A 17,222-nucleotide genomic window follows, 5' to 3' on the forward strand; every position below is an offset into this window, starting at 1 on the left:
CATGGGAGAAATTTGTTCCCTGTAAATGATCAGATAGTGCTAAACTGTGGGAAGTAAATCCCAAGTTTGTTACAAAAAGGAATAACCTACAGGGATAGTCTCCAGCAAGACATGGCCAATTCATTCAAAAGAGTGTAACGCCAAGTACAGCCTTTGTAGTGGTTTCATTCATCAGACCAATCCTTAATTCTTCTGAGTTATCTCATGATAGATGGCTGTATAAATCCTGTGTGATCTTGCAGCTTGTAGCATTTTCTCCATCATGGCCTTGACCCCTTTGCTCATCACTCCTCCCTCTCTACAATTGGACTCCAGGAGTTCGACTCTGTACTTAGCTGTGAATCTGCTTCTGCTTCCCTCAGTTACTGGATGAAGGCTCTATGATGACACTTAAGATAGTCATAAATCTCATTATAGGGGAAGGACATTTAAATAAGAGGAATGATTAGGCCTGCCCCAAATGATGTGACAGACTTTGGTGATCCCCCATGGAAGGCCTCACCCTCTCTGAGGAGTGGCTGGGGGATGGGATAGGGAGATGGTGGGGAGTATGGGAGAACAAGAGGACAGGAGGGAGAGGGAAGTGGGATTGGCACGTAAAATAAGAATTTTTCATTTAAATAAAGAAGTTAATAAATATGTGGCTATGAGTCTAATCATAACTATGTTTGATAAAAATAATGCCATGCTCTCCAAACCATCATTTCTGCAGTGTTGTGATATATCTCCAGCAAGCTATATTTCAAAAAAACAACTTCAGAACTCATAAAAAGTAGTGAAATATAAATATAAATGTTTAGAAGAACAGCAGATGAACCATAAGGACATGAGTTAACTGAGAATGTGGTGCCATGTGAGAGAGAGAAAAAGGCAAGAACACAGTGAGTCTAAGAAACAGGCAAAGACAAGTCAAAGCATGCCAGTACCACTTCCAACATCTAATCAAACAGCAAACGTTGTACATAAGCAGTCTGGAGGGTCTTAGGGTTGCTTCTTGGAATTTTTTTCTGTAGCCTTTCTCACTAAATTCAGCACTGACATTAGCACAAAGATCAACAGATGCAAAAAAACGTTGTCAGTAAGCAAAAGAATATAATGCACATTAGAACTAAGTGGTCTCTAAAAGAAATATCAGGAATAAATAGGTAAAGTTTAAGTCTTGTGCTTATATGACTATACATTATATGTTGGGTACCACTTCTTTGGTTATCATCCTAGTCCTCCAATTTGGAAAATATTACTAAAAAGTAAGCAGGGTTAAATGAATTCATAGCTTCATAAACCTTGAATGCATTACATGGATCTAATTCTGAACAGATTAAAAAACACAACAATGATGGTTGTATGTTCCTTTATGTTTAGCAGGGTTACTTTGGACAAGTGAAGTAAGTTTCTTTTTACTATTATATTAATGATGATATTGATAAAAGTAGTTACTTCGCAAGGTGTAGATAGACTAACATGAAATGCTGAATACAAGGACTGGAGAAAACATCCATGTAGTTAAGAGCATTGGTTACTCTGCAGAGTTCAAATCCAAGCATTCATGCAGTGGCTCACAAATGTCTGTAATGAATGTTCCAGGGGATCACAAGCCCTCTTTAAACTTCCACAAAGCCTAGGCACACATGTGATGCACAGACATACATGTAGTCCAAATATTCATACAACAAAAAATAAAGATACACATTATTTAAAAAATTGAATACAAAGTGCCTTGAGTGAAATTATATTGTAAACATATAATCTATGAAAATGACCTACTGTTTCCAATGTACGTGATAAAATCAATAGAGATTAATAGATAGTTGGTCAAATGTCATAATCTTTTAACCTCTGAGAGTCTGTGATTGTTGCTTTCTGTAGACAATTTCATACATGCATATAGTATGTTTAATCCCTCCACTTCAATTCTTTCCCTATCATATATATTTTTTCCCTCACAAAACATGCTCTCTTAAAAAAATAACTTTTTTGAGACTACAATTATATAATTTCTCCCTTCCTCTTCTTCCTTACAAACCTTCCCATGTGGTCCATCTCTCACTTTCTTTCAAATTCATGGCCTTTTCCCTATAATTGTTACATGGAATGTACACACAGAACACACACACACACACATATAGTTGTTATATATGTGCATACATACATATGTTATAGTCATGTTCTGGAAATGAAAAATTAAAGAGTTTGAACAGGAAGTATAGAGGCAAGTTTCATTAGCAGAATACAAGAGATGGTAGAGAGAATCTTAGTAGATGAAGATACAATAAAAGAAATGGATACTTTAAGCAAAGAAAATGTTTAGTGTAATAAATTCCTGAAACAAAACATCCAGAAAATGTGGGACACTACAAAAACATCAAACAAGGATAATAGGAATACAGGAAAACAAAGAAACCCAACTCAAAGGCCCTGAAAGTGTTTTCATCAGAATCATAGAAGAACATTTTCCTAAACTAAAGATGCTTATATAGGGACAAAAAGCATACACCAAATATAATGGACCAAAGAGAAATTTCCCTCACTACAAAGTAATCTAAACACTAAGCATACAAAACTAAGAAATAATCTTAAAAGCTGTAAGGGAAAAAAGACCAAGTAACACATAAAGGCCAACCTATTAGAAATACACCCAAGTTCTAAGTGAAGACCCTAAAATTCACAAGGGCCTGGGTAGATGTGCTGTTGAGTCTAAGGTGATGCATATTTCAGCCCAGACTATTACATTTCAAACACCATAAATGGAGAAAATAAAATAATCCATTTTAAAGTCAAATTTGAATAATATCTATCTTCAAATCCAACCCCACGAAAGGTGTCAGAAGGAAAACTCCAACCTACAGGCTTAACTATAACCATGAAACTACAGCTAATAAATAATCTCACATTTGCAAAATCCAAAGAAGGGAAACCTACTTTTACAAATGCACACACAAACACACAACTACCACCATCAACAGCAACTAAATAATGGGAATTCCTGGTTACTGATTATTGGTTTCTCTCAGTATCAATGGGATAGTTCCCCAATAAGAAGACTTAGACTAATGGAATGGATGTGAAAACAGGATTCATCCTTCTGCTGTATACAATAAACACACCAAATCATCTAAGAAAAATATTATCTCGGAGTAAAGGCTTGAAAAGCTGTATTTAAGCAAATGACCCTAAGAAGTAAGCTGGTACAGTCATTTTAAACACAGCCAAATGTACTTCAGAAAAACTCATCAAAAGAGATGGTAAAAGACATGCTCATCAAAGTAAAAATTGCACTATGATGACATTTCAATCCTTAAGGTCTATGCCCCGAAAATGGCAGCAAATTTTGAAAAAGGAACATTCCTTCTGCTTATAGGTCACATATTGACCCTCACACCCTGACATCGGAAGACTTCAATATCCCTCTTAAAGTTAACAGATGCCTCCTATCTGCTCAAACATGAATCAAAAAGTCATCACTGGCTGGCTTGTGTGAGTGCAGAAATATATGCTAACCTTGCAAGTCCATGGGTTTTCAGAGGAAGGATACCAGACACCAATGAAAATGGGCGGCCCAGCTGATCCAGCCTTTCAGAAAACCTCTGTTAAAGTTTCTTTGGAGTTGTGCGTTCAGAACCACTTCAAGATTGCTAGCTGTGATGGGCCAACCTTACAGACAATTCTAGCCAAGACTTCAAGTAAGCCGTGTACTTCCCCATTACACAGAGACTGGACAACAAATGTTATAGCTAGTTTTCCTGGGACTTGACCATTATCTCAATTTTTCTCAGGGTTCCCTGGGGATGCAGGTACCTCCAGACAGCAGGAAGCAGTCTAGAGAACATAATGCCCATATTCCCAAAAAGTGGGCTGGGTCATTTTATCGTCATTCAGTGTGTTATGGATGTTTGTCCTAATTTATTGGGTATATAGGAATATGGGATAAAAACACAACTATTCATCTCAAATATTTTAAATTGGCTCTGGTTTTTGGATATCAGTACAAATTTAAGGTTATGTTTGTGATACTGTATATATGTTTCTACTCTTGTTTAAGGTATTGTGCCTAGGCAGCACATTTAAAAATGTAACAAAGTTGTAGTCTTTGAAAACTATTATGACAAACTGTTTAGGATAATTAAAAAATACAGGCTAGTAGTTAACCATCTATAACAATCAAATTTGTAGTGAACAAGGTTGTTTACCCTCTCCATATCTGTTTAATACAGTACTTGAATGTAGAGATAGAGCAGTTAAGACAACTGAATGAGATCAATGGAAAACAAAATGGAAACGAATATAAGTCTAGGCATGTGTGATACACCTATTTCCTAACATTGCTTTTTTTTCCAAGTTACAAATCGTTTAAAACAATGAGTCTTTCTAAAATAGAAAAATGTGTCTATTTTAAGTAAAAATATCTATTTTAAATACAATTCTAAAACACTACTTTAACAACAAACGAACAAATTTGCATTTTAATTGACTAAAAAATTTCAGGGCAGGAAAGATGGCTCAGCTCTTAAGAGTAAAGGTTATTCTTACAGAGGACATGAATCAAATTCCCAGCACCCATATTGGTGATTCACTCCAGGGTATGTGACACCCTTATTTGGCCTCTGTGCCAAATAGACATGCATACACAAAATGGGCCTGCATGCCCAGACATGCATGTAGGCTAAACACCCATACATATTAAATTCATACACATACATGCGTATGCATATGTTCACATGTGTGTGTATAATTCCATCTGTAGAGTCAGAAATGTAAGATTCTTTGTGCAAAAAAAGTTGTTTTCTTCATTTATTCGAATACTGTCTTGAAATTAATGTATTACTCAGTTATATAAATACTAAATTTAATGTGTTTTCTTTTTATACCAGTGCACATTGCATTGAAGAGATAACTCTGAATGACACCTTTAATAGTTTCATTTTAATTTGCCCCAAGTTATGAACACAATAAATGAAGTCTTGAGAAAATTAACTAAAACCCCAAACACCATAACTATTCTAAAGGCTCACATTCAACCTGAATTTAACTGCAGAGAAATAGTAATTACTAGTATTAGAAACTCAGACCTATGGAGAAAAAACTGATCATTAGGTTGTGTATTTTCAAATGAATAGTATTTACATGTTCAATATGAATTTATTATAACAAGCTATATGATAAGCATTTTCTGTGACACAGAGGAGTCTTCCCATGATACAGTTTACCTCTAACATTCCACTGAAAGTACACTCACCTTGTCCTAAAGTTCGTAGGGTGAGGATGTCCATCATACAAAGATAAGTAGTCGTATTCCTCTTCTAGTGCAAAGGACTGAAAAACAATTTGTATTCTATTTCTTTCTTCTGCTATTATTACCCATGTACAGTTCGCACCATTTGGATATCCGTAAGGAAAACCAGGGCTTTCAATGGTGCCATTGAGTCCTTTTAAAGTTCCACCACATGTATAAATAAACCCTGCAAGAAAAGATAAATCAATTGTCATTATTATAGAAAACAAACAAACAAAAAGCCAGTAGACGTTTTTTGAAAATTCTTGGTTTTCCTTAAGACCAATATTGACAAGTTATAAATGACATTTTAAAAATTAGGGATATTCCATAAATATGTATGTAACATATAAACATGTATATGTGTGTGTGAACAGTTGGTATATAATATGAACAACAAACAATAGACTTAAAATTTAACTTAATAACCACAAAGTAGTTGACAAAATCATCCACTATGTTTGCTCTTTTTCATTGTGATCTAACAAATAAAATTCCTAAGCATGTCAATTTCCTTCACATTTTTTTCAATCTAATTCTGGGAAGAAGTAGACAGTGTTGAATATTAATTATACAATGCGCAGTGAGTGTGAAAAACTGAAACCCATCTATTTTGGCACAGAACACTTTGAATCATACTCAGACATGACTATATTGCTTTGAGAGAATCTTCTTGCTCAATTTGAAGAGAAGGATTTGTGAAGTGAAGTCTGTGCAATTCTTACAATTTTCCTAAAAGTGATTGATTTATTTTAGACTAATCTTAAGTTAACTAGATCAAAGTGGATGATAAACTTGGGAAGACATATATATTAAGTTAATTAAACCTGGACATGTGATTTCAATGATCTTAATTTTTGTACTAATGCTATGGGAGTTCTACGTCCACGAGGACACATCCCTCAGAGTTAATTACTATATTTTTAGCAAACTAGTTCGTTTGAATATACTGGCGAAGACTTTTATGAGCAGAGCCATGTGCAGAAATTAAGAAGGCACAGTTGGAGACAGGGGCAGATGCATGCCAAGTTCAAATGTTCACATCCATTCTGTTCCTCAAATCACAGCAACAGCTTGCCCTTGCCTAGTGACTCAGATCACCATAGAATAGCCATTTGCTATAGATTAGCTGACAGAATGGGTCTGCCCCTAACAATGCATTCATGGTTGGACTGATAAGTACAAGACTCTCCTTGATTCCTTAGTTCAGGGGTCTGCCTCTAAACTTTCTGTACGTAGCCTAGTGCTGATCCTGGTAAATGGATGAAATTCTTGCTATATTTTTGCCCTTTTAAAAGCTTACCAAGAATTTAGACCAGACAGAGGCTTAAAAAGTCAATACTTGCCTATATTCATATTTATTTTTTGCTCATTCATCAAAAGTCAAATAGGGCATTTTATGATTTTCAAAAGCAAATAAATAAATAAATAAATAAATATTAAAAGGTCTCTTTCAAATTGCTTCCTGCACAGCAATTACTTTGAAGCCTGGGGTTAATTATCTATCAGCCATTTCTATTAGTTTTCTGCCCGAACAGCTTCCAATTTGAACTTCAAAACAAAATGCAAGCATGAATCCCTTCAGCTACAATCTGATCTATTGCTATTTTACATATTCTCAAGCCCCGTAAACCTGATGCTTTTAGACACAGGGCATATGTCTTAAAATAACACACTCATTTTGTTTGCTCATTTGCTAAGGGGCTGCTGATTCATATATTGCAATTTTTTTCTTTAGGCAAATAGAAACTGCACCTATTTTTAATGTCCTACCTTTTCTGTACTTCTCAACTTTAGTTTTTCTTTTAAGTAAGAATAAGCATGATACACATGTAAATAAAGTAGTGTTTCTAAAGCTAGAATAAGCACATTAGAATAGGCATGATGTACTTGAAAATATTTTCCAAAATTAAGAATAGGCATGTTATTATATATAAAATAATGTATTTTTCTGAAGTTTAATATTTTGAATGAAAGTAATTTAAAATCAGAAATAGAGCTTCAAATATTAAAAACATACACTACTCCTCAGTGATGCCTGAGTTTAACCTGCTATTGTTTCCTTCTGTCTGTATTTTTCTAGGCATATGAACACCTTTGAGTTTTTCTGTGCATTTGATATATTTTACAAGATACATTTTAAATATTAGTATCTGTCTTATGGAATTTAATGCATGTTTTTCCTAAGATCATTCCTGTCCGGTCAGTTTTCTCTTGATAAGTTCATGTGTCTACAGTTTCTTATCTTACAGATGACTGTACACACATCTTCTACTCAATAGAACAAACCACAATGGTACAACTCAAACATTTTGGTATTTTGCTCATGTCATAGCTCTCCAATAATAACAAGACATGTGAGGTGAAGGAAAGATAATTAGCCGATCACAGTAATGGAAATATGGAAGTACACTGCAACATTTTTAAGGCATAATCCATACCAGCACATATCTGAAATATTCCCCTAATCATAAGGAGCTTCGTAACCGAATGAGTCAGAACTCCAAATCCATGTCTTAATCTCAGATGATTAGAAAATTGAATATGGAGCACAAGATAAGGAATTTGTCCATCAGAAGTAGACTCAGAAGCAAGCAGAGACACACATGGAAACTTCACTGGCAATATTTCACACTACTAGCATACGTTCTCCATATCACAAAGGTCACAGAGAACATGTATTTAGTTGTTTGACATTTGTAGCTAAATTAGAAAAGTGAATGAAAAGTCTATTTTGAGCAAGAAAGCTTACGTTTACCTTCCTAAAGCACAGCTGTTTGCCTTCTGAGCTAACGTAAGGGAATTAATAATATATTGATTTTTACACTTTGTTGTTTGTGAACAAAAAATTTATCCTTCTTTGACACATTTATCTACACATGTTGGGAAAGTGTCACTGATCAAAAATAATGTTGGCTTATATATCCTACTTTTTAAAAAATACAACTCATTGACCAACACTCTTCTATATTATGTTGAATCAACGATTTATTTCTGGAACACCATTCTGGTTATTTATAAATAATTCTTTTCTTATTATCTGCACTGTGACACACAATCCACAAACATATATTTTTCCATATCAAGATGAATGACTTGCCCTAAATATTAAACAAGAAGCTCATGGAAAATTTGCACCCAAATCACCCATTCTGTAAGATTATTCCAGGTAATTTGATACTGTTTCATCCACACAAAATTCTTAAGAATTTATACATGCATGCATGCAGGCATGCATGCGCGCGTGCGTGCACGTGCATACACACACATACACACACACACCCCTCTTTCTCTTGTTGGTTTCCTTTAGGTTTTTGAGACAGGATCTCACTATGTAGCTAAGAATGACGTTTAATTCATCTGGAAAATAATGTTGGCCTTCAGTTCAAAATCCTCCTCCTAAACACAGTGGTTACAGTTGTTCAAGTATGTCCGCAGCATGTGTGAGTGTTGTCCGGAAAGCAAAGCACTATAAATCATGCTCATGGGATCTATGAATTGCTAATTCATAGAAATTACCTAATATTATTACCTATACTTTATTCTGCACATTTATAGTAGTGATTTCTTCTGATTTCATACGTTTAACCACAGAGAAAATAAGCCTGGGGATTTCAGATAGTTAATTTTGCCAGGTTTACAAAATATTCAAAATTTATAGGCATGGCATTTCAAGCCTTTTACTTTCAAACCTTTTGATATTTGAGTCACTTTACTTAATACGTTTTAGAAGAAAAAAATCTAGGAGCAACTCATTAAAAGACCACAGACACAGAAATGCAAATAAATCCTAAGTGAATGCTTTAGTTTTAAAGGTTTAGGAAAAAAATGTGAATTACATCAAGAGTAATTTTAAATCTCCAATATCATAAGCTATGTCTAGATTCCCCCTAGCTCCAAAGGCTTATATAAAATATTAACATATATTAACTTATAAAAGTCAAGTTGAGGGGCCAGTAAAATATGGGTGAGTGTATCAGGACATTTGTCTGTGAGTCTAATGACCTGAGTTTGATTCCCTACATGGAGAACAGAGAGAACTCACACATACAAGCTATTCTCTGACCACCAAACATGTTCAATGCCATTTGTGCTCTGTTACATGTATCCACCTTGTCATACATATATCTAAAATAAATGCTATCCTATTTAAATTTCCAACAATGTTTTAAAAATATAATGCATCCCAATGGATAATTTTTAAAATTTCGTTTAATTTTTAAGTCAGGCATGTTTGTTATTGTGAGAACTGTAATGATATGGTTTACTTATTAATACAAATAAACTAAGAAAATAGATGTAGAATTTCCTTTGAGTATAATTTCTTAGATTTGATCGATATTTGAAATAGCAGAGAAAGGATCATGTATTTTGATCCATTAAAATAATCAACGTCAACTTTTTGTAACTGGGATATATACACAAAGTCTATGAAAAACATGAGTAATACAAAAATATCTCTTCAAGCTAACAGCAAGACATGTGGCATTATAACTCCAACTACTTGTAATCTTGACTTTGTACTTAATGTTCACATGTAGCATCTTTGCAGCCATGGCAACTGAAAAACAGTATAATTACTAGAAGGATACAACAGTTTAGCAGAGCTGGGTATTGGTGGCACAGACTTTTAATCCCAGCACTCTGGAGACAGAGGCAGGCAGATCTCTGTGAGTTCGAGGCCAGCCTGGTCTACAGTGTAAGTTCTAGGACAGTCTCCAGAGCAATACAGAGAAAACAAAAATAGTTTAGTTCTACAACAAACCCCTCTCCCAAATAGACTAGTCTCACTATTGTGCCTGCCTTATAATTGGCTGGAAGCCTATTTGCCAACATCATTATGCATGCTTGGCATGAATACCGTGCACACCTATCTCAGTCATGGAAATGACCTGCATGTTTAATGCTCTAGCCCTTGACCACAATCAAAACACAATGTTTAATGCTATACCTGTCCATAAGGTAGAACAGACAAGAATTCGGTCAAAACCTAGAAGGTAGATCTGGGAGAGAGAGACCCATCGCCGATTTTGAGACATAAAATACTTGAGGATTTGAGTGTCTGGTGGCGCATATGCGCCCGGAGCAAAGATGGAACTGTTCCTGATGTCTCATCTGATGGTTACTTGAGGTCCAGCCCAAGGAATGGGAAAGTAAGATGAGCTTAGACATTTTTTATAATATTGAAAGCATACCCAAATACCTATGCAGAACTTCTTGATAAAAAACGGGAGACACACTGGCTCATGACATTTGAAGAAAATATCTGACTTATCAGTGGTGCATCGTGAAAACAACTGATAATAGGCTTCATAACTACTCTTTCAAAAAGACAAACTTTTATCCAGCCAGAAAGCAAATAGCGAAATAGAAATGATAGAAAAGAGATAGAGATACAGAACATGCATTCAAGGAAATGAGTTATCATTTACCCCAGAAAATACATTCCAGCATTTACAACAATAAAATTTTGTATAAAAATGATTAATTCTCCTATATCAGCAGGTATGAAGCCTCGCTCCTAACAAAGTAGTTATTGGCATTTTATAAATGGCCAAGAGATGAGGAGTTTGGGGGTGGGTATATTTGTGTCTTGTGTGTGTGTGTGTGTGTGTGTGTGTGTGTGTGTGTGTGTGCGTGTGTGTGTGCATGTGTGTGTGTGTGTGTGTGTGAACACAAAATTCAGTAGATTGGAAAGGTGGGGTGGGTCTAAGAGGAGTTGAGAAAAGGGAGTGAACATGATGAAAATACATTTAAGAAAATTTTCTTCTTTTATGCTTTTCTTTATTCATTTATTAAAAGATAATTTTTCATTTTATATACCAGCCCCAGTTTCCCCTATCTCCACTACTCCTGTGCCCATCTCCCTTTCCCTACAAGCCATTCACTCTGCAGAGGGGGGAAAACCTCCCATGAGGAGTAAACAAAGTCTGGTATACCAGGTTGGGGCAGAACCAAGCCCCTTCACCCCCTATATCAAGGCTGAGCAAGATATCCCACTATAGGGAATGGGCTCCAAAAAGCCTGTTCATATTTAAGGAAAATTTCAAAGAGTTACTAAAAATAAGCAAAAATATAATTATTTTAATGGCTCCCAACAACTGGGAGTCTGCAGAAGAACTTCAAGCTAACAGACAGGTAGGAAATAAAGTATTTGTCTCAAAATAAAACAAGATCTGAAAAACCACCACCATCAAAAACATATCAAATAAACATCTCCATGGAACAGCTCAATGTAGGAGAAAAGAGAGACTTCAGCCAAAGGTAAGTGCAATAAAATAGTGAAGAATAGAACAAAGCAAAATAGAAACTTAATTAGATATATTATGCCTACAAATTAGTGAAATGAAGAATCTCTTTTTTAAAACATCAAGAATTGGTAAAAATTTACCTAGAGTAACCAAAAAATGGTCACAACTAATAAAATAAATATTGGACTAGGACAAAATGAAGCAAACACTAAATAAATATATAGAATAGTTAAGATAGTTTTGAAAAACTGCACTCCAACAAATTTGGTAACTAAGATATGAATCAATTCATAGTGGCATAAGCCTTAGCAATATGGGCTCACAAAAAAACAAAACAAAACAAACAAACAAAATAACCCAGTAAATCTCAACAGACAATGTATGGCAAGATTGAATCAGCAATAACATTGTTCCAACTAATGACACCAGGTAGCTTCATTTTTAAAATTTATAGTTTCAGAAAGATCTAATGTCAGATAGTCTCAAATTATCCAAATTATAGTAGAAAGGACTTTCTAAACACATTATTTAAGACTACCATGATCTGAACATTAAAATCAAACAAGGATCCAGCCAAACAGCATGAAAACTCAGACTTATCTTGCTAATGAGTATAAGTACAAAAATCACCAACAAAATACAAATAGAATGTAGACTCTACTAAATGGTATCTATGCTGAAGCTACAAGCATTTACAAGCTTATACATCCATAATATAGAAATCAACAAGAATAATACATATCAATGATAATTTCCTATTCTGTTAGTAGTGATGCTGGAGATTAAAACACACATCTTAATTATTACAGTAAATATATTAAATTAAAAAAATGAATAAATATGACTACCTAAACAAAAGCATAAGAATTCACATTATAAACATAACCATATATTCTGATATTGAAACTATCATTTTTGCATATTAAATATATGATTATGTTCCTAATGACATATATACTAAACCACACGTATGAAACATCCAGAAGACACTGTAAATGGTTCAATTACTGAACGTCCATTTGCATTTGGTTTCATATTTATCCTTCCATCACTCAGTCTGTCACACTAGGTTGATTTTTCTTGTATCATCCCGAGTATACACATGGACTGTGGACTCCCATCCAACAATGTGAGATGCACTCTCACCCTGAACTCTTGGGGGAGGGTCTAGGCCCTGCCCTGGATGAAATGACAGTCTATGGACACCCCCATGGAGGGCCTCACCCTCCCTGGGGAAATGAGGGGATAATGGGGGAATTGGGGGGAGGGCACGGGAGGAAGGGAGGGAAAGGGAGAGGGACCTGAAACTGACTTGTGAACCAACCATGTTTCTAATCTAAATTTAAACTTAAAAATAAAAAAAATTTAATAATAAAAAAATTATTTCTCAGTATTGGTGTTAATTATTCATATATATACTCATTTGCTTAATTTGTTAAAAGTAAAAACAAACAAATAAACAAAAGAACACCACTGTCTGATATTCGGCCACCACATTTTGTTGGAAGGCTTCACTTAAAGGAAGCTGCTACTTAGATTTCTGAGTGCTGGCTCCTCTCCATTGGAGTATACTTAAGTCTTTGTAAAACTATTCCAGTCAACATTTTCTCCCACTAACCTTATTTTAATTCTATCGTATATAAACTAAATTATAACAATCAGCTGAAATACTTTTTCAAACAAAAAGCAATTCTCACAGAACACAAAAGTTCAAAACGTAACCATTTACTAAGTCTGAGGTGATAGTTTTAATCACATTTATGAGTGGGTTTCATGTAGCCTGGGTATGTCTTGAAATCACTTTGTAGCCAAGGGTAATTTCAAGCTCCTTTTTTCTCCTTTTCCTGCTTCCCTGGGACAACTAAGGTTTGCAACTTAACTCTATCCATTAAGCTTTAAGCTTCAGGGAAGTAATATATAGAAACAGATACTATGTTAACATAGGACAAGCCATAACAGGAATCTCTGAAGTCAATATAATTACCTTTAAGGAAAGCAGAAACTGTTAAGGCTTGAGCTGATTTCTCAAAAAAAAAGTTAAATTGGTTGCACATCTTATTTTTACTCTGATTTTGCTCCTATCACACAAACATTCTTTATGTTCAGTGTAACTGATAATATTGTTCAAGTGGCATTCTTCCTCCCGTTTGTGTTACTTTAAAAGTTTATTAGAATAGTCTAGATTATACTTGATTTCTCATCCTTCTTCTTCAATCCACTTTGTGTCCCAAATAATCACAGCTTTGCTTCTTAGTGGTATAAAATACATACTACTTTTCTGGATTTATTGGCTTTTTTGTTTGCTTCTTGTTTCGTTTTGCTTTCGAGTCGGGGGGGAGGGGCTTCTCTGTGGCTTTAGAGTCAGTCCTGGAACTCGCTCTGTAAACCAGGCTGGCCTCGAACTCACAGAGATCCCCCTGCCTCTGCCTCCCTAGTGCTGGGATTAAAGGTGTACGCCACCACCACCTGGCTTAATTTATTGGCTCTTTATTTTTAACATCTGGGGGGAGGGGATTTGTCCATTTACCCTTGGGTTACCAAGAATATTTCCTGTCTTCAATAGTGAGACGTACACAGCTATAGAAAAGACAAAACATTTGCAGTGGTATTTGAAGGATCTATCAGATACACAGCAAGGTTTTTCGTTTCCAGTGACAGCTGAAGGATCTATAAGACACACTGTAAAGTTTCTGATGGAAGCGTCCGTTTTAAATAAGCATTGCTGGGAAGCTTCACAGTCAGACTCCGGACTCCTCTGGAAAAGCACTACCAGATCCAGTGAACAGTGCACCCCATTATCTGAGGATAGGGGCTACTTCTCCTTCCTGGATAGCTTCAAATCATCGTCTATCACACATATTTTAAAAGTGTAGATCACTCCTATAAATGAACAGCCTGGCTGATAATTATAAGTTCTAAAATATTTGAAAGCGTCAATAGAAGGGATAGGGAAAGTTAAGTCAGGACACTGCATAAAAGGCAAGGCCAAGAAAAATTAGACTAGAGTTATATTTTATACCTTTTAAGTTGCTCTGGTTAACTGTAAAAGAAACACTGAAAGATGGCTATAGTTTGCTTAGTTTTGGTGTTCTGTCATCAAATAAGATATCATGTTGCAAAAATGTATCAGTGCTGAAGTTTTAAATTTTGAGAAATTATGGGTTTCCTGAAACATAACTATAGATTGTACATTTTACCATTCATAATGTATGAACTGCATAGGTTAAAACAGGGAATTTTTGAATAATTAATCAATATAATGCTTGCAAATCATATTTTTGTCTTGAATACCTTAATCTCTTGAATTTTAGCTACTAAAATGGAGTGAATTACAATGAATTATACCCTATAAAATTTAGGTGTCTTAAACAACTTTATGTAATCCCAACAATTTTGAACCATTTCAAATCTCCATAACACTGGCTTCTGTTAAGAATACACTTGAGTGTGTGTGTGTGTGTGTGTGTATGTGTGTACATGCTATAACAGTTAGTGAAAAACAGAACTTTTTATTTTTTTTAAATAACATTTACTTTACATACCAACCCCAGTTTCCCCTCTCTCTTCCCCTTCCTCTCCTGCTTCCCACCCACGCCCCTCCCCTTCAGAAAGGGGCAGAGCAACAGTTAGAGAGCCTCCATGGGACCAACCTAGGCCCTCTGCATGTGTGGGGCAGTTACGGAAATATGTTGGTTTGTAAGGCTCCTAGCAGTGAGATCAGGTCCTGTCCCTGGCACTTACCTGACTTTTGGGAACCTGTTGTCCATGTTGGATTACCTTATGCAGCATTGAAGCAAGGGGAAGAGCCCGGTCCTGCCTCAACTTGATCAGCCAAACAACTTTTAATTAAAACATTCCTTTTTTTCTTTAAATCGCATATTTGCTCATATATACTGTCTCATCATCTTTAATTTAAGTTTTTGGTATGTATAAAGCTGGGTAAGTACCTACCAGACAGGGAGTTCTGAGAAGCAGTCAACCTATCTGAGTCATCCAGGGTGACAATGATCTTTGACAATTCTTGTGTGGACCAGCAATGACCCCTGCGAAGCTCATAGAACACTAAAAAGGATACCTATAATTTACTCTTCTAAAATTATAACAGTTTTGACTACCTGGCTTTGAATCTTTCTTCTATATTTTAAAGTATTGCAGACATTTTAACATATTCCAGGTACAGAATATTTACTTCATATGTAAAAATCTCAGGATTTGATTTTCTAAGTGATATTGACCAATTTTATATACATATAACATAAGAGCTTGTGATAATGAACTGTTTTGCATACAGCATTCACAATGCCTGGATAGTTGTGCAAATTTAAAATGCTATACTATTCTAAGGTGAAAAATATGTATATGGTGGGGTACTGGGTTTTTTTTTTCAGTGTAAATGTTTCTATCTCTTTTTTCCCTGTTTCCTGCTGTCCTGACATACTGGTCCATGAAGATATCTTTCAGATGTTTTTGTGGTATACTAAACCTCCATGTAAGTTCTGTCCTTGTAAGTCAGAGCCAGGGATTTATAAGAGGAGGAGAAGGAGGAGGAGGAGGAGGGGAGGAGGAGAGGAGGAGGAGGAGGAGGAGGAGGAGGAGGAGGAGGAGGAGGAGGAGGAGAAGAAGAAGAAGAAGAAGAAGAAGAAGAAGAAGAAGAAGAAGAAGAAGAAGAAGAAGAAGAAGAAGAAAATCCATGTGAAAGAGAGATCATTGTTCTTACATGTGTCCATGAATATTGCTCTTTATGTGTAGATTTACTGTGAAATTCTCAGCAGAAGTCCTGACAAATACAGGGCCATCTCCTAGTAGAGAGAACCTCTAACTGTTGTCCTGAATGTAAGCCACCCCCATCATCTCTGCACGAGTTGGTTATTCAAGGCAAATGTGTTGCTTCATGTTTAATTTATTTGTCCTTAATTAAAGAAGACAAAGGCCTCGCTTTGAGATTTGGTTCTGTTCATTCAAGCATTTACAAATAATGATTCATTTAATCTTCTCCATACTCCTGTGAGATGCATCCTATAATATCAATTTTCAGTTGAAGCAACAGACACAGGAAGAAAGAATGATTAGAAGTAATGGAATTGATGGAAGTAATGGAGTTGAGCAGGGATTTGAACACACACAAGCACTGCTGCATTTCATTTCATGCACTAAGTTCTACCTCTATCAGTCTCTCATTATTGTTTAGCGATTGCTTCTCCTTTCTCTTCATTTCTCAGCCATAACACATATAGCTTTGAAAACAAATTCTACAGAGGCAGTTTCAAAGGTTAACTAAGAACTGGTGTGTCAACACGCTCCTTTGGACCTTTACATTTTTTATGTTTGTTTCTGAAACAAGGCCTCACTATGTAGCTCTGGCTGTCCTAGAACTCACTACGCAGACCATGCTGGCCCCAAACACACAGAAATCTGCCTTTCTCTTCCTCCCAAGTCCTGGAACTAAGAATGTGTGCCACAATTCCTGACTGCTTCTTTGACTCTAACACCAAAATTCAAACAAAGATTTTTTTCTCTTGTTGTGATATAACTTGCTAACAATTTTCAAAATAATACAGTTTAAAAATATGAATATTCTGTATGGTGTCTAATCCCACTAATAAGATAGGGTAGTTTAGCTAGGATAGCATTTTACTTTATTCTGTGATATTTCCATCTTATCTGATTTCATTCAATGTAAATGGTTCTCCATATCATGTGTG

At 35.4% G+C, this 17,222-nt stretch overlaps 1 protein-coding gene across 5 annotated transcripts in view; it reads right to left on the bottom strand.

Moving 5' to 3' along the window:
- Positions 1-17,222, bottom strand: part of Csmd3 (CUB and Sushi multiple domains 3) — a 1,035,998-nt gene that overhangs the window by 907,899 nt on the left and 110,877 nt on the right. For all 5 annotated transcript variants that reach the window (XM_040730388.1, XM_040730387.1, XM_040730386.1 and 2 more), the window contains exon 2: positions 5,234-5,456. In XM_040730388.1, coding sequence (XP_040586322.1) covers positions 5,234-5,456 — 223 coding nt within the window. The remainder of the gene's footprint in view (positions 1-5,233; positions 5,457-17,222) is intronic.

The sequence above is a fragment of the Mesocricetus auratus genome, unplaced genomic scaffold (genome assembly GCF_017639785.1).
Source record: "Mesocricetus auratus isolate SY011 unplaced genomic scaffold, BCM_Maur_2.0 Super-Scaffold_100023, whole genome shotgun sequence".
NCBI lineage: Eukaryota > Metazoa > Chordata > Mammalia > Rodentia > Cricetidae > Mesocricetus > Mesocricetus auratus.